Source organism: Embiotoca jacksoni, unplaced genomic scaffold (genome assembly GCF_022577435.1).
Source record: "Embiotoca jacksoni isolate LCO1_2020_lvr unplaced genomic scaffold, fEmbJac1.0.p SCAF_9, whole genome shotgun sequence".
Lineage (NCBI taxonomy): Eukaryota > Metazoa > Chordata > Actinopteri > Embiotocidae > Embiotoca > Embiotoca jacksoni.
The window spans coordinates 11,922,988-11,946,953 of record NW_027185447.1 but is presented as its reverse complement, the minus strand read 5'-3'; the positions used below and the strand labels follow the sequence as shown (position 1 = coordinate 11,946,953).

Here is a 23,966-nt window from a genome sequence, read left to right as displayed (position 1 = left end):
AACCTGTTTGTCTTCCTCCCCTATGGCCTCTGGTGCACCAGGAAGTTGTACAACAAACAGAGACATGTCAGTGAGAAAGTGCCACTATTTGTCACTGGGTGTGATGTTGACTCATTGCCTTATTTGAACATTCACTCTCCTTATCAGACGTTTATGTTGATTATGGCAACTACCAAACATTATTCAGTGTTTTGTTTTCTCTGATTCCTCCTAAAGCAAGAAACTTGTTTGCACTTTTTTTTCCTCCATACTGTACATTCATAATGTTTATTTGTTGGATAGACACTGTTCTCAAGCATAAGACAGTCATGAGTTTGTACAAACACCATGAGCAGACTGGGTACGTTATCTTTTTTTTTAGCCCAAAGCTTATGCAGTACCTTCCTCTGCCTCCTCCTCCTCCTCCTCCTCCTCCTCCACCTCCTCCTCTACCCCCTGCTCCCCTGCTGAGCAAAGCAAAAGTGGTTAGTGCAGCAGCCAGCAGGAGTCAAACACAAAGGACGAACGGAAGAAACAAACAAACAAACAAACAAACAAACAAACAAGACACCTTTTCAAAGCATAATGAGATCAAGCACAAATTCTTATGCTTGAGTTTGAATTAATCTTATTGTATGTGTCCAACTCACACATAACAAAAAAAGAATTCACTGATTTCCCTGAGGCTCTTTCATAAGTGTCAGTATTCAAGATCTAAATACCTTCAGCAGGCTCCTCCTCTGCATCATGCAGACAGAGAAATAGACAGGGAATATGTGTTATCATAAAATGAGAAATGCAAACTGGTTTACAGCACACAATATACCCAACTACATTTACAATAATGCTGCTAATGCCGCTATAAACTAAGAGTAAAGAATCTTCAAGAGTACAATAACTTTTACATCCTGTGGATTTTCCCCAAAAATCCACCTGCTGCAATCACAGACTCAATTCTTTTAGCACAAACTTACTTTCTGCTGCATTATAATAACACAGATGAATCATGGTAATTATACAATATTGTAAATTGCTCATATATATTGTACATACAACAGGACCCTACCTACAGCCATGAAACCTGTATGCTGATTTGACAAACAGGCTGAACATTTACATTTGATTAATTCATCATTTTCCTGTTTTCATTCATAGGAGAAACATTTAGGGCTTTACATTCCCTTTAAATCCAATCTAGTGTTAGGTTACTACATTATGCTCCCTGGATTACTCAGGAAAAACAAGAAAAATCTAAAACAACACGGCTTTAGTTTTAACAGTAGATCACATCCTTCAGCACAGTAACACTATTGTACATGTTGAGTAATGAGGAAAGCGCTTACCTTCCACCTCCCTGTGAAAAGCAAACATGCGTATAAATTACCAGTGTTTCAAAACACATAAATATGACAGTCTGTCACATGACGTACGGCCGTCGTAACAAAAGATGCATAGAAACTACACGTCTGTACTGTATGTGCACAGTTGTGCAACCACGTGGAGATATTCAAGAAGCATGTTCAGTTTGTTTAAGCAGAAACAGTCAAAAGAACAAGACTCAACCTACTCCTCATACTCCTCTACCACTTCCTCGTTGTCCGACATAGCAGGGCGCGGTCAGGTGCGGACCACTGAATCTGAACATTGAACACAGACCCCAGAAATTCACCCAGAGGTCAAGTTACCCTTCACTTTCATTCACAGCTCAAATATTTTGTGGCACATGCAGCATTATAATCTTACCTGAGGAGCTGATGTAGTGATGGAGAAAGAGAGCTGATGGGGGGGACTCAATGTGCAGCAGAGGAGAGGTCCTCACTTCCTCTAAAGTGAATGTGAGGTGAATGTCCGAGTGTACAGGAACAGAGTGTGTTGTGGAGAAGAGGCTTTAGGACCCGTTGTTGTGTTATTAATAACTTTTTTAGATAGCATGTACTCGCCATTATCACCATTCCCAAAAAAGGCCGCAGTGTGTGCATGACTGTGGGTTGCAGTGCCAAAAAGATCCAGATAAAGCCACAGTTGCTCACTGACAACGATTCACTCAAACACACACACACATTCCTTCACCCTTGTATGGCACCCTGCCGCTGACAAAACACAGGCATCCGACTCCTATCTGCGTCCTCCCTCTTCTGAGATAAGTCAACGATTCAATTAGAAAGAATTTTGTGAGACATCTGCAGTGAAAAATGTTTTTATTCTTTAGACAGGCGAATCTTGTCAAAAAGTCAAATTAAAACAAACTATTATTTCAGCAGATTAGACAAAAAATACAATTAAAACTCCAGCATTGATTCCCAGTACTGTAATTCAATTGATATTATTAGCCTTAAGACATTCCCCTGTTTACAGTGCTTGAAAATTACACAAAGTTAAGGCAAACAGATTAAGAGTTTCACACAAATACCACTGCCCTTTCTTTTTCCTGCCACTTTTCATATCCTGTCATGTCTACTTTGCTTTTTACTTACTTACTCACTCATTAGATAGCGTTTAAACATCTTTCTTTTGTATTTCAATGTTTGAAATTATACAGCAACAAAACAATGCAAAAGTGTTTGATAGCCTCCTAACTATAGAAGCAGTATCTTCTTTTTTTTAATTCCTCTAAAGCTTCAACTCTGGTTGTCCATCCTGTTCCCTTTGTGTGCTTCTGCAGTGAAGCAAAAACAAAAAGTGAAGAAGCAATCGCTCACTCATGGCATCCATCAATCCTCCACATCTCTGCCTCTCCTCTTGCCATATTGAAAATCCTACATTTACAGGCAAAGTGAGGCAAAAACGTATTACTGAGGAAATACATATAACTGACAAAATTAAAATATGTAGCTGATGTTAATATTGTTAGTTGCCATAGATTTGCTTTATTTAGAGGTTGTTATAACGGCTTCCATAGCTTTCACCAGTGAAGTATTAGTACAAGCTTTACTGCATGCATTATGGGACAGTATTCTTACCTATTGGGCATTTAAAATGTGCATCCTTCGCTTTTAGAGTTTTCCAGTGCTGGATTTTGAAACGCTGTCCTCCCCTCGATTCTCGAACAAGCTCCTCTTACTAGTAATGTCCACATGTCTCAAGTCCTACCGACAGAGAATGGAAACATTATCACACTTCTTTCTTCAAGGATGAGAAAAGCACACTGCATTTTCTCTATAAGCTGTCAGATGTCTTTGTCAAGAATGACCAGATTTTTTGCTCAGATATAATTGATATGACAGTGTCACTACAGTCAAGGACACTTTACTCTGAAACTAACAGTAACCTGGTTTGACTGAACTCAACTTCTGAAGTTCAGTCAATCTATTATGCAGAAAAACACAAATGAGAATACTGGTATTTCATATGAATTCAAATCATAAATAATTATAGTTGTTGTAAATAGGGGATAAAACCTAGCTTTAGAAACAATAAATATTTCAATCTGAATTGGTTTGATCAGAGCTTTTTGTCATTCAAGCCTGAAAAACTTGACTGTTTTTTTTCATAATCACTTACATATTATACCTAATAAAAACGAATCAAACCTATGCATCAGGAACAACAAAGAGCTGAAAGAGCACTACTGCCCCCTGGCGTCCAGGTGCTACACTTGTTTAACTTCTTATATGATACAGTTTCAGCTGTCACTACAGGGTGGCCTTACAGTGGGATTGTGTGAAGACGCAGTTTGATTGGTCTTGTTGATCCAGCGGTTGATCCGGTCTGATATCCCTCCTGAGAAGCCCCTAAATTCCTAACAACAGAAATGTGACATAATCAGTTAAATGATAGCACACGTGCATCCGATACAGAGAAAAATAAAATTACCGTCTCGTCTCCACCAACCACTGAAGCCGGAGTTTACATCCATGTGTCTCCAAACTCACATAATATATGTAGTAAGGGCTTTAAAAAAAAAAAATCCTATATGTGTTCACATGCTAGGCCAATTAAGCTGATTCACAGTAGACAAACCTTCAAATATGGATTTTGCTGCAAAAAAGCCACAAATTCTACGACATGGATGTTTCCCACTTACTTTATAACCCGACAGCACAGAAGATCTACACAGTCATCACAGTTTTAAGATCAGTGTCACCAATTCAGTATCTAACCAAATGAGAAACATGGTCACAATCTAATCTGTTCCTGAGTTATGTTGCTGACTAATGGCCAGGAAAAAAGGATTTTGCAGAACATTATGATGTCACATAGAAGTTGGCCTTTAACCTTTTGTATATAAAATGTAATGACTTCATCATTTTATTACGATTTGCAAATAAATTCTTGAGTTCTGGCCACAAATGTGTTTTGTAAAGTCACAGTGACCTTTGACCACTAAAATCTGATCAGGTCATCCTGGAACCCAAGTGAATGTTTGTGCCATATTTGAAGAAATTCCCTTCTTGAGATATTGCAATATCGCAATATCTCAAGTGCAAATGGACGGACGGACAATCTGAAAACATAATGCTCTCAAGTATGACTGTCTTCAGCACAAAGGCATAAAAAAAACAACTGATCGTGACTTTTGAACTTACCTGTCTGGAGACTCCAGGAGTGCTGGGGCTCTGTGCCGGCTGCTCCTTCTCAAAGAGGCCTCTTTTCCTGGACACCTCCTCCAGCAGGAACAGGGTCCTCTGAGTCACGTCTGGAGATCGCATCGATTCTGACTTCTGTGGACAAACAGGAAGAAGAGTTGACAGAAAACCCTCAGAAATATTGACAGCTGATGTAAACGAGAGTAAGGATATGATTTCCATTCCAGCGGCTGTGGGCTGACACTGACCTGTGCTGCCTGAGCCAGTCTCTCCATCTTCTCCTGGATGGATCGGGATGAAATCCTCTGCCTCGAGCTGGAAAGACAGAATGCATGAATGCGCTTGTCTAGCTGTAGTCACTTATAATGACTAAAAAATACAAAACATTTAGAAGTAAAATCTCAATTGAAAAAATTAACAACAGAAACTCACTTTCTCTGGAAAGATGACGCTTTGTCTTCATCCTCATTTTGGTCCTAGTAATAAACCCGAGGACAACTAAAGTTACAGATACTGAAAAGTATCAACGCACAACTTACAATAACACAAATTCAATTCAACCACTGTAGTCATGTCACTCTGCTGATATTGAAAGAATACCTCTCTGTTCAAGGTGCGTAGTTACAGACTATGAAGCTAAGAATCCATCAAGAATCAATCAAGAGTTTTTTTTATTTTTGTTATCTCGTTAATGTAAAGCACTATGTAGTGGTACATTTTTGCAAAGTGCCACACAGGAAGGCTATCAATTGATCATTATTTATTACTATTTTACATCAAATGAAAGTAAATCAAAGTCTTACTGTGTTGGGTTCGAAGTTCTTGGAGGCCATCCTCACGCTTGCACTACAACAGAAGAAGCCAATCAGTCGGAGGGAGGCAGATACAAAGAGCCTCCATATCAAGACGAGGTTGTTTCCTTACCTCCTCTGCAGCGGTGCACTCTCCTCTTCTTTCTTCCTCATCATCTGTGGAAGACAAAGCCTATGTGAGTGTGTGTTTGCTGTTCTTGTTGTCCGGATGTCAGCAGCTTCTGCCCTGTGGTGTCAGGGTGTTAACAGAGGAACCAGCCTGCAATGAAACCTGGTAAATATTGCTTCAGCTAATAACATCACATCGTGTTTCAACAGTCAAATAGTAAAACTTAATGTTGGCATGCATCATGGGGAACATGTGTGTGCGCGTGTGTGTGTGTGTGTGTGCGTGTGTGTGTGCGTGTGTGCGTGTGTGTGCGTGTGTGTGTGCGTGTGTGTGTGTGTGTGTGTGTGTGTGTGTGTGTGTGTGTGTGTGTGTGTGTGTGTGTGTTTACCCTGAAAGATATAGTCCTGGAGCTCTGTCTGACGAAGGCCGGTTTGGCCATCTGTTCAAAGTTTCTGTTGTTAGAGGAGTCATTCAAGCTGGTCTGTGATGAAGAAAAAAGGGTGCTTAAAGTTTGTGATACAAAGGATCAGAATTACCTCCTCTCAGTGTGACTTTAGATGAGCTTTTATGAACATCTTTTCCATGTTTCAAGGCGCAGATGATCATTATACTGGCACAAAGACTCTTTTAACATGAGAGGATGTTGTTTCTTTTATAGGATTGATGAAATGTGACCTCGGCACTTAGCAAGCACTTTGCAGCCAAACTCTATTTGACAAAAAAAAAAAACATGAAGCTCAGATCATTTTTTTTTGTAAATTATGTCATTTGTGTGTGTGTGTGTGTTAAACTACCTCCTCTGTGTGTCCGTTCTGAACAGGGCTTTGAGCTCCCCGAGGAGAGGGACTCTGGCAGGTCGTGGCCCACTGTTCCTGTGGCGACGAGGGGGTCGTCGGAGAGCGAGGGCTCATGGGTGTTGTGGGCCCGCTGGTAGAGGGACTCTTGTCGAGTGAGATGGAGACAGAGCTGCAGCCACAGAAACGTGAGTGAACTTAAAGCTCAGTTAAAAATACATGAGATAACAGTTATATAGGATGTATTTACCAGTTTCCTTTTGAAATTTTACAAATCCTTTTGAAGTATGTCTACCATGTCAAAACTGTGTTGAAAGATTAAAGCTTCTTTATTACTTACAAATAAGTAATTGGACAGGCTGCCGACACTTGGCAAATCAGTGTGACAGCGAAATAAAAATGTCTTTAGTGCCAACCAACCTTTGCCTTATTAAATTCACATAATGGAAACGAAACAAGAGCAGTCATAGTAGTCTTCTTTACTGCTTCAAGCCAATAAAATGATACAGCAGAGTTTGTATCCAAAGAGAAAACCAGAGGTGCCAGAATGCATTAATGTTTTACTATCTGACACTAACTTAGAAAAAACGTTCTAGTTATGTAGCCTGTTGATCTTATTAAGGAAGAGGTCAGTCTGTGTAAGAATACGTAAGCATAATAAATGTTACGTCTTCAAACTGGTTTGTCAGCACATCATTTTCTTTATATGGTTGACTATTCAGACAAGAAACAAAGCCATTATAATTAGATCGTTATTGGGAATATATTGGTTGTATTTTACTTTACAACACTATTCTTTCCTTCTGCTGTTTTAATTTCCCTGTGAGGAGTCTATAACCTTCATGTTTTCCTTGTAAAATGTTCTGTGATTCTCCTGTGATGACTAACCTACAGAGAACAACAGAACAAAAATCGCCATTGTTCACCTGACAAACTTGCGGGCCGGGCCGGATGAGGGTTTGGGATCAGGGTCTTTATCCGACGTCTCTCTGTTTTCATGCTAACAAAGAAGCAAAACAGCATGAGTATACAAGCTTTTGTACAGAGACACACCTTGCATTACATAATATGGTGCAGTTATGGCAGATACAATGAAAAGGAGCAATAAAAGATAAAGTTCAAATTATGACCACACCTTATCAAAGTTTTAGAGATGATCTGCATGGTCACTTGACTCACAGAAGGAGATCAAGTCCAGTAATAAAATGCAATATATTTAAATGCTTCTATCCTCAAAGAAAAATGACCAAACTTGTTTATAAATAGCTGACAGCTTGACATGCATGTATGTGCGTGGCATTATACACACTTTCTTAATATCTTTGTGAGGGAAAGAAATGTATTGAGTTCAACTTGTTGTAAAATCTAGATAATATTTAACAACTATCCCTCTGTGTGGGGTAACAGTGATTAACCACGCTCCAGGGTGGCACTGTTGGTGCCACTGTGTTATGACTTAGTGACGCAGTAATGGCTTCAGTAAGAGTGGAGGTTTTTCTAGTGTGTATCCACCTCATTTGTCTATCAGTGAAGGCAGTCCTTATTTTGTCACTTTTGGCTTTCCTGGCGGGGATGTTGTTGTCGGTCTGTTGGTCAGTCAGTTGGTCAGCCCACAGTTGTTGGTTTTTTTCAATTACTCTGTGAAATATCTCAACATCTACTGCAGTATTTGTCCCAGACATTCATTGTTTGTCACAGAGCAGCAAGCACGGCTTTAAAGTCTCATGCTGTGTTCCAAGTGGTGTAATTACATAAAAACACTCACTAAGTCTGGAAACATGCACCGTGCTACAAGTTCCCAGATGATGCCATCTCGGCTACGTAGCGGAAAGGAAGGGACCACCGATGTCATGAATTATCAAATTAAGACATCAGAGGAAGATGCAGCTGTTGCAGAACACCTCACAAAAGTGTTTATTTTTCACTGAGCGCCACCAAACTGCTGTTGGACAGAAAGCCATCAGGCTCTTTGTTGAGCCTGTTAAACAGAAGGCACGAGAACTCGTTCATTTCTGGGAAGAATAAACAAAGCCAGCAGATATGTTGGCAGGTGATGAATTCAAGTGCTGCAGTTATCTCCGGTAAGTGCTGAACAGCGGTTTGTGGTTTGAGACAACAACACCCTGTCGAAATTCAAGTAATACGAAAGTATAACATGTAAGAGCGCTATTTATCAGTGCACTAAAGGAAGTATGTTATTTGCAATAGCGTCAGTGTTGTTGTCATATGACGGTAATTATTGGCTCCAGTCTTACCTGTCTGTTTGTGATGGCAGTTCTGGTGACGCTGCTGCTGCCGAAACTGTAAGAGGTTGTTTTCAGGGGTGATTGTGGTTTGATCACACTGCCCTGCTCCTCATCCATTTTCATCAGTGGCTCCACCTTGGCACCTCCTCCTCCTCCTTCTTCTTTTTCTCCGCTGGCTTCCGCTTCATCCTTCTCTTCCTCCTCCTCCTCTTCCTTCTTCTGTCGTCTTAGCGTCTCCACGTGCCTTATCCTCCGCTTTTCGTCACGCACTCGCAGCATCTCCATGAAGTCAGTCGGCATCTGTTCCTCACTGACAATAAACAGTATGTACACACACGTTCATGACCAATACACATGATGGATGGTCTCCAGAAAGAGGCGAAAAGACCTGTCAGTTCTGTGTCTGATCAGGTTTCTCTCATGAAAGGCTCTACAGTTGCTCTCTCTCTTTGAAGACTGTGTCTGCTCCAGGCACTCAGCTGCTGTGATTTTTTTTTTTTTGACAGCTTTTCATACTTTTCATGCACGGTATCAGGTGTTTTCATGTGTTGCAAAAGCATACAGGTGACACACTCCCACGGGGGGGAAAAAAAAAGTAAGAATCCTCTCACTGTGTGTGTGAAACACAACCACTAAATAGGTGTACGGTGAAAGGAAATTGATTGTACACCTTTTTAGTGGAACAGTGATGGCCATCTCACGTGCCAGAAAGAAACAGAAAAGGAAAGGTAGAAAGAATGAAACAGAAAGACAGAAGATAGGAATAGCAGTAAGTACAGCAGAGCACACACTTCCAACAGAAACATGACCAGACAAAGTTTACATGAAGGTTTAACAACCTGCTGAGGCCCTGGGACATGTCACTTGGGGAGTCTGTTCCGGGGGTGCTGTGACTGGTGGATGTGTCTCTGGGTATGGGGCTGAGGTCAGCATCTGGGTCGGCGGTGCTGCTCAAGCTCTTCCTCCTCCTCCTCTTCTCCCTCTCCACCTCCTCCTCGTCTTCAACCGTCCACTGACGTGCTAGGCTGAAGGAACAGTCAAAATCCACACATGTGGCAAGATGATCAAAAAACGTGGACGTAAAACAGAAAATGAAACAAAGGCAGACACAAATGGAGACACAGATGGTGAACAGATGCAAAACTGTGCAAACGATACGCTTTCACGAAATCTACAGAAATGAATCCTAAAAACGTGTTTTGGTTGGTAGAAAGGAGAGATTAGAGCTGGTATAACCGTTACAGAGAACCTGCTGTACTTGTTCTTCAACAGTTAAATCATAAATGTCAGGACTGTTTTTTTGTCGCAGCAAACATAAATCTTTCTTTCAGCCAAATAATTTGCATCATGGTTGTAGGAAACACAGTAATTATAATTGTCAGTTATAGAGCACCACTGGACAAAAAAACACTTATTCAAAATTAAAACAGTGCATACATTTTTACAAATTCCTACGCTTTCACCTGTAAAAAGCGTATTCGACTTTATAGCATAAAATTCAAAATATCACTGCAAAGTAAGAGGTGCCTGTAATCATAATAATGATATCAAATAAGACAGAGAAGAGCACAACTGTAGACGTTGTAGATGCCTACTGCAGTCCCTACGGATGTTCTAAATATAATAGCAGACTATAACTACAACGGACTGCTTAAGAGTCCACAACATCTTGCATCTACTGTCCACGAGAAGCTGCTGCAGATGAAACACAGGTGTCATATTCGCTTTCGAAAAAAAACAAAAACGTGCCAGCAATGATCTTACCTGGACAAAGCCGACCAGTTCTTACGACTGATGGACATGTTGGAAAAGATGTATAGCCTACATATAAAGTTTCCTGAAGCTCCTCTTCGCTCAAAGACCGGAAGAAATCGACTGATTTGTCCTCTGAGGGCGGCAGTCAGATTAGAGTCAGTGCGGCACAAAGCAATCCACCTTTACCCCGGTGCAGCTCGCTGAGGCGTCACATGACCACAAAGGTAAGTTTCCCACCCGACAAAAGGGAGGGTGGGGGTGAGCAGAGAGCGAGAGAGTTTCCCCTTGTTTGGAAGAAGAGACCAATGTGACAATTCTGACTAATTCTCGTTTGTGTTTTGTTTTTTCTTACGCTTCCAGATAGATAAATAAGCTTATTTAGGTTGCTAAGGGAAATACAACTGACTTTTTTTTTATGATGATGGCTAATGTTGTTGTTGTGTATTTAAATAATGTTACGATATTATGTTAACTACAAGGAGTAACTGGGCCGAGGAGGACATTTAACAAAGAAATATACAAAAATGTGTCTAATAGGTATAATATTACTCTGCAGTTCATAGTAATTATGAAACAATTATCAACTACAAAGTAAACTTAAAAAAAAAAAAAAAAAAAAAATTAAGTTGTGATAAAGTAGCAAATATTTGGGGGGGGGGGAAAGGTGCAAAGCCTTTCATCAAAAAATATTTAAAAAAAACTGACAAATCAGAAGGGACAAGAACAGAAACAATCATCAAAGCAGAAGAGTAACAGAAAAACAAAAAGACTAGTCAAGGAAAGTTGTTTTTGAACTGTCAATTGAATTTTATGGTCCAATATTAAAAGGAAGACTATGTGTGTAACTATGTTCCATTGCATTTCCACCTGATGCCTTGCAGTGAGTCTCCTTACAGTTTGAGTCCGACTGTTTGCTCTGCTGTGTGAGGCCACACCTTTCTGTGGAACCCAGTGTGCTGGACTCTGACCCAGGCTCATGCCCAGTCCACAACACACACACACCCTCCACCTCACCTGGCTTTATACCACCGGCGCCTATTATAGTCTGTGCAGAGTGTGAGGCCACAATAAACAGGGTGAGCCCAGTTATCATGATAACTCATAACTGAATTTAGGCACTTGTTGCTTCTCCAGATTCTTCTTATTTGTGTGTGTGTGTGTGTGTGTGTGTGTGTGTGTGTGTGTCTGTGTCTGTGCAAATATAAGGCTGTGTCACCAATAGCGTTTGGAAAAAGTGTCGTTTATATCTACTGTACCATTAAGATGCTTTCTCAAGGAAACTGTAAACCTCAAATGCAAATACACAAGGGACATTTTGTGCATTGGGTATGAAGAATATTTGTGTAGTCTTAGATTCAGGAGATTCTGATGGGGAGAAGGAATACTGTAGATGTCATTTTAAGAATTTCAACTAGTTAACTGAACTTTCATTTGTGGAAAATAAACAAAAAATGTTCAGCACAAATGATCAATTCAATAATAGCATGTGGGGGCAGTCACTGAATACAGCAAATATTCATGGAGCACGCAAGAAAAAAAAGCATTACAAAGAAATGTTTTTGATGTCCAGAGTACTTTTTGTATCTTTTTATTGCAATGTCAGTTTTCATGCAAATCCAGATGATGAAGTGCACATCACTTTGTTACAGAATGCAAATCCAAAGCACATTGTTGTGATTTGTCCCCAAGCAAGAATATGAAATATGCTTTTTAATTTGGCCAGATCGGCTCTCATTTGTTGGCCTTTCGATTTAGATACTATATTGTCCACATTTTAATTTTAGAGATACAAGTTCCAAATTTGGACATTTCTGTAAAAACATAAGCCTGAATGACCGGGGTTAAGGTTAAATATCAGTTATTAGAACTATAAATAACTGTACATGGCAGATAAAGTCCTTTTAAGACCTTATCAAAGACCAGCAAGCAGAAGAGTCGGAAACCTTCGAGGAGAGCAACATCTTCTCACCTCCATGGCACTAACATATCAACGTATGTCAGCATGAAGTAGAATTACATAAACTGCAAATAAAAGTGTGGGAGTACAATATTCAAATGGAGAGTAGAGTGATGTCGCTTATGTGACACTAGCCCGCTTCTTGGCTTCACTGGGCAGGACCCTTAGCAGCATCAAACATCTTCTTCCTTCCCTCCATCCCTGACATGGCCTCCACATTCTTCCTCCAGTCACTGTCTTCTGCTGGCCTCTTCTGCAGAAAGTAGAAAGTTGGATGTTGTAAAAAAAAAAAAAAAAAATTAAAATAGGTTTTTTTAAAATTTTTTTTTTAAAGAGGCTGCAAAGTAGAGCAGGTTCATAAAATCGTATTGTCGTGTCTCAGTCTTTGAGACCCATGCTATCAAATGAGAATCCCCTCAGAGAATACTGTGTACCCGTACTAGTGTAACTGGTTTACCTCACGTAATACTCTTGGAGACACACACATCCCTGCAAGCGCAGAAGCAGATACACACCACAGCCAGCTAATCTTCACATGTGCACACACGCACTGACCAGTGAGCAGAACCGGTCACAAAAGCTACTCTTCTGTGTACAATAGGAACATTGTGCTGTGTACTGTACCTCCTCTCTCACATACGCAGTGGCCTAAATGGATATCTCAAACACTCCTTGAACACACACATTAAGTTTCCAGGTGACATTTTAGGCACTGATGTCATGTGGTCATGTGATCTGGAACTTCACAGTAGCTACACACATGCTTGCGCCCTGAGCAAGGCACACATCTCGTTCAGGCTTGTTTGACTGTGTTTTGTGTGAATCAGTGTGATTTCTTTTTTCTCCATCAGCACACACCTTCTCATTGTCCTCTTTCTTGACAGACTTGAGATTGGCTCGGAGGTCCATGGAGACTTTGTGCTTGGAGCCCAGCAGCGAGCGAAGGATGGCGTCAGCAGACACACGAACGCGTCGAAGATTAGGCCTCTTGAATTTCCCCCTGAGGTCCAAAACCTTGATGTTCAGGTCCTTTATCTGGTCCAGGAACAAAGACGTGAGAGGCGTTTATTTTTCATGCTGCTGGAGTTTTCTCATGGTGCCATGATTGGTCATATTAAATGTTATTCCCAGTTCTGACATAGGGACAAGGTCAAATATTGCATACCTCACGTGTGTTTAGCATGACTTTGGCTTCAATGTCATAACGCTCCTCATCGACCACATCTGTCTTGGCATGTAGCTCTCTGCAGAGATCCTACATATTCATACACATAAACAAATTTTAAAATGCCTGATTTTGAGAGCAACTTCAAATTTGTGCAGTTGGAAAAGTGTGAGTTTTTGGGACATAATCCTTAAACAAGTGACTTATAGGGCCCTGGATTCCTTTGAATATGGAGAATTAACTGAATTTGAAACAAATATTTTTTGAGGTTTATTGGTTTTTGAACGTTTTGAACTCCTGACCACTAGCCTACATAAAAAGATAGAAGTAGGGACTCATATGGAAATGCAAAATAAAATATCGGCTGTATGTTTAATCAAGATGTGAATACTGTTGTTGATGACCTCATCAAGAGGAAGAGGCTCGAGGCTACCACAGCTAAGGAGATCAATGCTTGATTTGTGTTATCTTTACTAATTGGGTGTTTACAGTTCAAATTCAATGACAGTAAAAAAAAAAAAAAAAAAAGCACAGGGTGGAGTCCATTAACAAACCACCTGTTGGCGTTATAAGCGGTTTGTGGTACTTTCGGCTTTCAATCCTGCGTCGAAATGAACGTCGTTAATTAACATCTGGTGACGAACAAACGCAGGCATTGCTTAACCGGAAGTTAGCCAGTTCGGTCAGCTGAGGCAGCTGGTGCGCATGCTCAGTCAAGGGAGCGCGGCAAATTGACCAGGTAGGAATTCAAACCACCTGGAGCTATCAGTTCAACTAAGAGGTGAAGAAAGAGAATCATGTTGTGGCACAGTTTATGAAAATAGCCTGATGTTATCGAACTGGATCCTTGACAGCTGTCTGCATTCGATGTCGCTTCTTTAGCAGCTTTTATTGGTTTTAAATGACAGAGAAGTGAGTGGAGAGAACAATGGGGGAATTTGAGGACGAGTTACCTGGAGCTGCGCTTGGCTCAGGCCACCGGTGTTAAGAGGAGGAGCTCTCTCTGCCAGGTATTTGTGTTTCTCCTCCTCTTTGACTAAGATCTCTTGCTCCAATTCCTCCTTGGCCTTTGCCACCATGAGACTCTGCACAAACATGAGTTGACATGTAATAATATCTTCAAAGGATTGATTTGGGCAAAGGAACATTCGGATTAAATGTTTTCCTCATGCAAACAAAGTGAGACATGTTGTGGTACAGACGTCTCTACCGCCCTCTCGTGGCTAAACGCAGGTATTACATTACGGCGGAGCAGAAGGATCAGGTCCATCATGATCTTTCTTACCTTGAGCATCAGCTTCCTTGAAGCAGAGATCTTTGATTTCCTCTGTATGGACAAGATAATTTAGGACATTGTCAATGCAAGTATAATATGAGACGTTCACTTGCAGATCAAAATAAATCATAATCTGAATGGTTTCTGTGGATTTTTGTAGCAACAACACAGTCTTTGGTCACAGTCAGCGGCCACGTCGTCTTACCTCTTGCCTGTAAAAGAAAAATGGACATCATTTCAAAGTAATGAAATGTGAGAAATACGCAAAGCTCAAAGAAAATATTTGCTTTGTGTGTGTATGAGTGTGAGAGAGAGAGAGAGAAAGAGAGAGAGAGAGAATGAGTGAATGGTCTATAATAAGAACACAAAGCCTGATCACTCACACATGCTCAGGCATCCTGGTGATGGGATCTCACTGGAAGAGAGAGAAGAGATTAGAAACACACACACGCTGAGAAGTTGGCCGTGTTTGTTTGTCAGCTTTTGGTGGGCTAGATCGTCTATTCACACTTCTCTCTAACACGCTCTCAGAATGTGGAGTTGATTTCATTGTATGTAATCTGTCAGCAAGCCAATCAGACCAAATTAGAGACCGACGTGTCCAGCCCTGCCAGTTAACACTCCCACTGATTGTCGTACTTACTAGAAACGTGGCCTCTACTTTTCACGACTCGCAAAACAAATTTCTGCATCTTTATTCTGTATTATCTGGCTGTCAAAAACATCCTCTGGAATTTGTTACGTAAGCATAATGTAGAAAAATCTTGTTTTGATTAGGGTTGTTTTGGTCCTGCTGCTGTGTGGAATACATGGAACATTTTTGAGGCAGTGGGGCGAAAAACATACGTGACAATCTCTATTAAGAGAAATGTATCCTGTAATGTCTGATCACCACATGTTGAGAGTGCATGAAAATTATAATTATTAAACAAGCAGATCAGTTGAAACTGCTGAAACTTTGTATATGGAGCTGAATTCAGAGGACAGGTGGTTAAAAAGATGGCTGAACAAAAATAGATTGAGGATAAATAGGATACATTTGTTTATGTTATTATAAATAAGAGAAACTGGTGTAACAGACAGCTAAAAGTAAATTGTTAAAGTAATACAGTTAAAAAAAGATAGCCAAAAGTAAATGAATAAACCGTTAACATGATAAGGTAAAAGTAATGGATAAATGGTTAAAATACAAAAAACAAAATACAGTTTAAGTTGTTAGTAAAAGTGTTGGGTAAATAGTTAAAATCATTAATAGATAACTATCCAAACATAATGAATAATTGGTTGAGGGAGCCACCTCAATGGTAATAGATATATGGTTGAAATTATTTGGTAAAAGTAAGGAAAATGGTCAAAATATACGACGCCATCAAAGAAGGAGTATTGGAGTTCATTGGTGCGTTTGCCTCATCAAACACGTTTGAGAACCATTGGTCTAAGAAACCTTAAATCCATCTTTACGTTTAGTATTTAGGTTATTAAGGCTTTTAGACTGCTGCTGCTAAATTTGTATCCACCCAAATAGTGTGGCGGAGAATAACGTGTTGTAGGAAGTGCAATGAAAAATATATGACATTTGCAATGGAGAAGCTCAACAGCGGGGAGGTCTTTTCAGATAACGATGTTCTAGTTTTAAAAAAAATAATCTTCAGACCTCGCAGTCGACAGTTTCGCTCAAATCTTTTCAATCCAACATAAAGGATCATGAAAGCAGTGACACATTTAACGAGGCATAAGCTGATGCTGTGTTTTAATTCGTCTTGGCTCTTATCTCTATTGTATTGTTTTCACTTTTGTCATCACCTTACCGCTCCCCTCCTCTCCCCTCAGTCGCATGCCCTTCTGCCCTTTATCGAATCGACACGCAATTAACAGCGCTCACCCCTTCTCTGCCTCGCCTCACCCTTTGTCTCCACGTCTCTCTGCCATTTCACTGTTTGGTTTGAGTCGAGAATGACGCCTCATAAGAGCCCCTAACATAACGGGGCTACAAGCTGCTCCAGCGGATTAGGAAAATTCCACACTGATAGCCGTCCCTCATCCATCTCTTCTGTCTCTCTCATCCCCATCTTTCTCCTCGGGATTATCTCAGGGGGAGGAATTTAGAGTGGCCTGTCTCCCCAAATAGACCAGGGGACATCTGATGGACAGCTGTGGAGGATGGTTGTGCTGAGCCTGGATCAGGGATTTACTGCTAGTAACTCATGGATGCTTATGAACCTCTGTGGTGCCGCCAACTTGGCAATGCAAAAAGTAACCTAAGGGGCTTTGGAAACTTCACATCAACCTCAGATTTGAACAGATCTGCTTTGGCTACAGATTTAAACCCATTGGTTGCTATTATTTGTGTTAATCATCCCGTGGAATGTTTTGGCTGGAGCTCGTGATAGGTTATATATATAACCACAGTCAAGGATGAAACGAGGCCGCAAACAAAATTACATTAAAACACTTTTATATGTTTCTCTATGTCTCTGCCGATGTCCCTGTTCACTTGATTGACGTAAAATATTCTACACCGACACCATCAGAAACAGAAACGAACACTACTAGATCTGTCTATACGTTACCACATTTATGTATTCAAACTGTCCATGCACATGAACGTAGGCCTAAGACTACACCTGAAAAGCGTTGCAGACCACACCGTGAAGAGGACCTTACCTGTGTCAGAGGCAGCAGACGGAGATGCGACCACGGCGGAGGCAGGATGGGCCGATCAGAGATGAGCCCGACGATTTGGTGTCCCTCTATTTAACTGCACCACCCCATTGTCTTGCTCTCTCTGTCGTTTTTTTTTTTTTTTTTTTTTTGTGTTCGTGGAGGCTATTATTAGTCAAGCCCATCTCTCTCGCTGTGTAATCTTACTCTATCCGTTTGTCACTTGCAGATTCATCTAAAACGAGAGGCAAGCAGTTGGAGCTTTGGCCTTGCACCTCACGTGGGGATGACAGCAACTCGGATGTTGAAGGTAAGACTTTCTATGTTTGTACTGGTCAAAGATTGTCTGGGAAGGGAACTGAAACTAATGGGAGCACGAAACCAACACTTGGACGTATTTTAATTAGAAATGCTAAAAGGGAGTGTCACAACACGTGTGCAATGACAGGGGCTCTTTATGTGATTAGGCAATACAGTATTTTTAGCGATGCCAACGTGGTTGGTCCACCACTTTGGTCCTGACTGAAATATCTCCACAACTATTGGATGAAATGCAATAACATTTTGTACGGGCATTTCTGGTCCCTTGTGGTTGAATCTTCATGACTTTGATGATCCCGGGATCCTTTAGCACCACCATAAAGTTTCATTTTGTGATTTTTAAGTGAACTAAAGGAGTGTCGCGTGAACCGCCGCAAAATTTGATGGCAACATTTATGTTCCCCACAATGTAAAGTTAAATGACTTTCTTCCTCTCGCGTCATGAATGAGTCAAAACTATTCCAATACCTGCAAAACAGATGACATCAGCCTCAACTGTGGGCAAATTTGTCTTCAATGGTAATTGTATAATGTTATCATGATTTTGCACTAAACTAATATGGTAATGGTACTCCCGCGATGATTAGTATGTTAACATCGTCATGCGAGCAAGGTGGCATGCTGACATTTAATATTTAGCTGAAAATGTTGCAGTGCTTCAGTACAGCCCCTACAGAGCCTGCAGCGTGGCTGTGGACTCTTGTTTACTCGCACCTAAACCTCGAAGGGTAGATCAAAATGTTAGACATGCAAGCGGGGAGTCTCCCGGGGAAATTTAATCCCGAATTAAGCCTCCCAGACAGACGAAATGAAAACTCATTACATACAAACAAAAGGTTTGGGCCACCAAAAGTCAAAACACAGGATTGGCACCTACTATTACTTCCAGATTGACTGACAGATTTGCAGTAGTAAATTCAAGTTATTATTTTCTAAAATATTGGGATGTCATGTCGTGTGTTTCCATCTGTAATTTGTAAAAAATACATGTGTAGATGTTCTCTTAAAAGATATAAATGGAGGTATTTAAATTGACCTCCTGTCAAAAAGGGTAATGAGAAGCAAATTAGGCAAATAAATAGACGTGGACTGGGGTATGTTGTCGGGACACTATGAAGCCTAGGAGGACGTCTATGAACAAGACTCATTCCAAGAGACAAATGTCCTCTTTGTGGGGTACTGTACCACACTATAAAAACATCTGGTATTTACTGGTACACTTGCAATATGTACAACTGTATACAGTCACTCAAATCGTTAGCATCTTTACACTTCATGAAGACTCGTCAAAAAACTGAATATGCTATCACTCATACATAACCATCAATGAATAGAGAAGTTTTCTCCACCTAACAGGGGCGACACCGACCTCTAGTGGTTTAACATTCACACAGCAGCTCCATTGGATAAAGCCTGAGAAGACGAGAGAGAGGGGGGGGGGGTTTGTGAAATACTTTTGAAGTGCAGCCTAATCTCGAGTCCTGGTCAATGAAGGACAAACTCGCATGCTCTCACCTCCCTTCTCCTTTTTGTTTGCGGCAACATCAGTGTCAACAAAAGGAAAACATTCCCGTTCTGACAAACATTCTTTCAACTCTGAGATTTGGTTTATGAAATTGCAGGTCAAGTTGTGTGTGTTCAGCTGCTGAGAAAGCCAAATGCCCTGGACAGAGGTGGTGATGTTTAGACAGGGAATTCCACTGAGGAGTGCGAGCGCGCGTGCACTCGCACACACACACACACACACACACACACACACACACACACACACACACACACACACACACACACACACAAGGACTGGGTTTTATGAAGGTATGGCATATAACCACCACACATTCACACCTCTCCATAGCTCCTCACATACAGACTTCTGCGGATTTAAACCTGACCCCTACCTCTCCTCTCCACACGCACACACACACGCACGCACAGAGTTCAGTACAATAGGTGCTTTCGGACCAGAGGGACTATTTCACCGTTCTAAGGACGATGGGAGAGGTTTTTGTGGGGGGGGGGGGAACGTAGAACCTTTTCGTTCCTATAACTAGGTATTGTGGGGACTTTATTAGCTCCTACCTCTGCCCAGGTTCCCCCCCCCCCCCCGTTGCAATATAAACTGCGGTGACACACACAGGAGCACAGACAACCACCGGGTTTAGAAACACACCGCAAGTAGGTAAACTACAGCTGCGATCGAAGCCTTTTAAAACGGTAGAATAAAGTTGAACTGGAGGCACACCATACTGAGAAACTGGCCGACAACAAATGTGCCGGCTTTATTAAGCATCGGGGCAAATACGGCGTGACTGCGATTCAACGAGAGAAATAATAATAAAAATAAAAATAAAAAAAAAAAGTCGCTCCGTTCCGCTGCGCAGCGGTGTGATGCTGTTTGAAGCGCCGGAGGCTCGTCGTGGAAATTTTCATGTAAATGTGGTCGTCTGACTTCAGGCACAACACGTTCCTGCACATATTTCCCAATAAAGGCCTTTTTCCGGGGGTGGGGGGTTTCTTTCCAATAAAAGCCTTTAGCGCTTTTAGTTTGAAAAATACAGGAAGTGTTGCGTTTCTATTGACCCGTAAATGCAGTAACTGACAACGCAAACGAGAGCTGATCACAAGACTTCAAGTGACTCAGCTAAATACAGCTTGCATTTAATTGAGTACTGTGACTGTTCACATTTGTTTTTATTGGCCCTATTGAATGAAAGACGCGTTGGCTCTTCAAACGGATAAAATACGTTGATGAAGTAAACTGAAAACTGCATTTCCTCAAGTAGAGAGAACGAGTTTGCGAATGCAAACAGCAAAAAGCATTATAACCCCTTTCGTTCAGTGGGGGGTCCCGAGAACTGTTTGGGCCGAAAACGCCTAATGATCATGATCACTGACCCCCCCCCCCCTATCTCTCTCTCTCTCCCCTGGCAGCGCTCCTGGTCCCTCCCTGACTCATGCGGTGTGGCCAGCATTGGGGTTTTCCACAGAAGCAAGAGAAGTCACCATACAACCAAGCCTTTATTCTTGAAGTGCACTTAGCCACACACACACACACACACACACACACACACACACAGAGAGAGAGAGAGTTCAGTATAATAGGTGCTTTCGGACCGGAGGGACTATTTCACCGTTCTAAGGACGATCGGAGAGGTTTTTGTGGGGGGGGGGGGGACGTAGAACCTTTTCGTTCCTATAACTAGGTATTGTGGGGACTTTATTAGCTTTATTAAGCATCGGGGCAAATACAGCGTGACTGCGATTCAACAAGAGAAATAAAAAAAACACACACACACACACAAACCGACACACAAAACATGCCTAAATGAACAATATAATGCTGTCTCGCTAACAAGAGTCTGCTGATGCTTTGGCCTTTCTAAATTCAATGCTGGGTGTGCACTTATGCTTCTGTAGGTGAATATGGGTGGGTGGATGTTTGTGTGCACATGCCTCAGGCTCACCGTGTTTCTCATTAGTCTTCCACACCGCTCAAGAACAAAAGGTGTCCTGACTTAAGAATACACGCAATAGCACGGGAGCAATGCCGCAGTCTCTCTCTCTCTGTGTGTGTGTGTGTGTGTGTGTGTGCGTGCGTTCGTTTGTCCGTCCGTCCATCCATCCATGTCTGGGGTGTGTGCATTTTCCAGAGGCTATAACAACAAGGTTACAACACAACTGGAAACAAATAAGCTTAGCAGTTAATGGTCTAAACCCAATACAAATTGCAGCAGAGGGTTTACTGATAAATATTATATGTCCCAGTGTTGAAAACTGAAGCATTGTTCAAAAATAGAAACTCGAGTGACAAATGTCAGCGCATCAAGGTTACAAAAATGTTTTTATTTTTTTTAATTATTGTAATACTGTACATGGTATATAAATACAATGAACAAAATACTTAATGTTCAGCATTAGAATAACATGCAGATCTAACAAAAGTTTTCCAAGCACGTGATGTGATTCTAGCTTAAGCCAAACAAAACCAAAGCTTGGAACAAAGCGAGTCCTGTTTCAGCAGTGTCAAAAATGACGGAAAAATGATGTTCAAAATAGAAGCTATTTTTGAAACATCAAGGCACAAAGGGGTAAACGGTGCCGTAGCGCCAGTTTTTTTTTTTTTTTTTTTTCTCCAAAAGCGTCTTTTCCTCATGCTGGAGTCTCCATATCAACCTCAAACGATGAGGTCATGACTGAAAAAAAGCTCTTATCCATGGTGGAAGTATATCGGATTCTTAGACTTTGTATGACGGCTTGAATAACTTCATGAGAGAATACAAGAAGTGTGTCTGTGACACTTGTTCTCAGTCATTTGATCCATATTCTCACTGATGGCTTTAATGTATATCCCATCATGCTGTGCACCACATGATCAAGCCCAAGGATCTGGTGCTCTCAACCCTTCTCCCATCTGATTGGTTCACTTCCAGAACGTATGAAGGCTGAAAAAAAAAAAAAAAAAAGGGAATATTTTTAATATTAATTTATTAATTAACAGATATGGTCACCACTGAGGTGACTAAACGTGTTCTACAAAGTACATTTGTAGTGAGCTATATTACACTGTTACCATAGCTACTAAGTTAATTTCGGCACTTGACTACTGCAGCTCTCTTAAGGAAGCATCGCTGTGGATTCCTGGACTGTGAGCTCATAGTTCAGACGTACAAACACAGTTCATGAACACTTGAGATCTCAGTGACCAGTTTCAGTAAATAACTCTGTAGTCATAAGATGGCACTGATTCCGCCCTAAATATTAAAACATTGAAAAGATTCATGGGAGACGAAGCTCTTGTCAGACCAAATGTCCAACTGTCTTCATGTCAACCAAATACATGAGAGTGTGTGTGTGTTTAAAAATACTTGACTGCCTGGTGAGGGAGAGGCAGGCAGATGTTATTTTGGAGGCTCACATTGCATTGTAATTATGTCCTCAAGTGAGAGTGGTTTGGGTCCTAAAGACTGAGGTGCAGAGGAGGCAGATGACCAGTGTAAGGAAACACTGATGACTCAGACTCAGTGGAACATCTACACACTGAAGTGGTGCTTGTAAATAGCCTTCAGTATGAGCTTAACTCGAGGCTTGAGTGCTTCTCAGCCATATGCCGCCTCATCCCGGAGAGTCTGGATGTTTTCATTCCATCCAATCACTGCACCAACTTGTTCCAATGATTAGCACCTTGTCGACCACAGAAGAGACAAACTGGTATATCAGCTGCTGAAGTGTTTGGAGACTTTTAGGTGTTCACCGTCAAACATCTTTTCGGAGGAAATAAGACAGCAATTTGTGATATATTTGTGCCTTTACCAGGTGTTCAACTGATGCATTGGCTTGGAATTCACTGTCAAACCCCAAACAAACCAATATTTAAACCTAAATAATATAAAAGAGCATGCTCAACCCAATGGGACATGTCTTGAGGTCTATTTCGTCTCACTTACGTCCACCAAGTCACAGGTCCTCATCCTCCCCGGTGCTCCCCAGGTGCGCTGTGTACAGGTGCCGGTTCCTGGCGGTCTGCACAGCTTGCAGGTTCTTATAGCGCACCAGTGCCAAAGCAATCTCCGCGTTCCACGCCGTGCCCTCCTGCGGACACCGAAAGTCAATTTCCTTGCCCGTCGCCATGACCACGGTGAAGTACACCAGCCCCCGCTTGTACTCCACACAGTCCACCGTGGCCATGCGCTCAAAGAGGAGCTCTTTGGCTTTGGAGCTCCACGCCGAACCCGGAGCATCACCTGCCCCGCCGCCTTTGCAGTTGTGTAAGCGCAGCCCTTCCTCGTTGAGCACGCAGCGTTTCTTCTTCCACAGCTGGAGGAGCCCGCTGCTCCGCTTCTCCAGCAGCCCGTCTCTCATCACTTTGGCCGGGAAAGACATGGCCACAATGAGCCAAAGTCCCCAGAAAGAGACTGAACTGAAGCAACGTAGTCTCAAGGTGAATTAATTAAAGAACCATTTTATAATAGTCTATCCGTTACGTGTTTCCTCAGGGCGCTAATGGAATTAATGATATCCTAACAAAAGCGACCACACTTTGCGAATACGACCAATCTGTGCGCAATGACAGGACGGTGGAGGCTGGTAGGCTTGTTTGCCTGGATATGTTTGAACATGCCCGGCTCCTGTGAGGACCGTCTCCTCCTCCAGCTCGCACCCCGCCTCCTCTCCAGTGACGGCACGAGGAGATCCGGGCTGTTTATGAAATTCCCTGCTCGACTGCGTGTCTGTGCGCCCGCCGGCGCAAGCGAAATGCACGCAAAGAGCGTTAACTGAGTGCACGTAGACGGTTGGGTTTTACAGCACTGTGTAGTGTTTGAGAGTTAACAGAAATTCCGGTAGGTATTTTTAAGCTGTGCACCTCC

The 23,966-nt window shown here is 41.7% G+C and overlaps 3 protein-coding genes across 3 annotated transcripts; all 3 read right to left on the bottom strand.

Moving 5' to 3' along the window:
• Nucleotides 1-2,172: 2,172 nt before the first annotated feature.
• lad1 (ladinin) lies at nt 2,173-10,268 on the bottom strand. The gene is made up of 14 exons (XM_069140576.1): nt 10,231-10,268; nt 9,306-9,491; nt 8,476-8,776; nt 7,147-7,220; nt 6,221-6,392; nt 5,815-5,907; nt 5,430-5,473; nt 5,309-5,351; nt 4,938-4,981; nt 4,754-4,820; nt 4,506-4,640; nt 3,629-3,718; nt 2,940-3,065; nt 2,173-2,735 (listed from the first exon to the last, which is right to left on the bottom strand). Exons 1-13 carry the CDS (start codon nt 10,266-10,268, stop codon nt 2,973-2,975), a joined length of 1,380 nt encoding a protein of 459 aa, XP_068996677.1. The 3' UTR covers nt 2,173-2,735; nt 2,940-2,972.
• A 1,523-nt stretch (nt 10,269-11,791) lies between these two features.
• Nucleotides 11,792-14,779, bottom strand: tnni1a (troponin I type 1a (skeletal, slow)). Its single transcript, XM_069141407.1, has 5 exons — nt 14,629-14,779; nt 14,297-14,428; nt 13,344-13,433; nt 13,037-13,213; nt 11,792-12,431 (listed from the first exon to the last, which is right to left on the bottom strand). The coding sequence occupies exons 1-5, from the start codon at nt 14,635-14,637 to the stop codon at nt 12,327-12,329; spliced, it is 513 nt and encodes a 170-aa protein (XP_068997508.1). The 5' UTR covers nt 14,638-14,779; the 3' UTR covers nt 11,792-12,326.
• Nucleotides 14,780-21,438: 6,659 nt separating this feature from the next.
• phlda3 (pleckstrin homology-like domain, family A, member 3) lies at nt 21,439-23,756 on the bottom strand. The gene is made up of 2 exons (XM_069140877.1): nt 23,046-23,756; nt 21,439-22,043 (listed from the first exon to the last, which is right to left on the bottom strand). The coding sequence occupies exon 1, from the start codon at nt 23,479-23,481 to the stop codon at nt 23,056-23,058; it is 426 nt and encodes a 141-aa protein (XP_068996978.1). The 5' UTR covers nt 23,482-23,756; the 3' UTR covers nt 21,439-22,043; nt 23,046-23,055.
• Between the last annotated feature and the right edge of the window lie 210 nt (nt 23,757-23,966).

What these genes read in the sequence shown, in the direction of transcription:
- tnni1a (XM_069141407.1), bottom strand. An exon ending in TCATGCTAAACACACGTGAG is followed by an intron (nt 13,214 to 13,343) that starts GTATGCAATATT and finishes TTCCTGGACCAG; the next exon opens with ATAAAGGACCTGAACATCAA. An exon ending in AGAAAGAGGACAATGAGAAG is followed by an intron (nt 12,432 to 13,036) that starts GTGTGTGCTGAT and finishes TACTTTCTGCAG; the next exon opens with AAGAGGCCAGCAGAAGACAG.
- phlda3 (XM_069140877.1), bottom strand. Translation starts at nt 23,481, where the DNA reads ATGTCTTTCCCGGCCAAAGTGATGAGAGACGGGCTGCTGGAGAAGCGG.
- lad1 (XM_069140576.1), bottom strand. Translation starts at nt 10,268, where the DNA reads ATGTCCATCAGTCGTAAGAACTGGTCGGCTTTGTCCAG. An exon ending in AGAACGGACACACAGAGGAG is followed by an intron (nt 5,908 to 6,220) that starts GTAGTTTAACAC and finishes TCTTCATCACAG; the next exon opens with ACCAGCTTGAATGACTCCTC. An exon ending in AGTGCACCGCTGCAGAGGAG is followed by an intron (nt 5,352 to 5,429) that starts GTAAGGAAACAA and finishes CTTCTGTTGTAG; the next exon opens with TGCAAGCGTGAGGATGGCCT.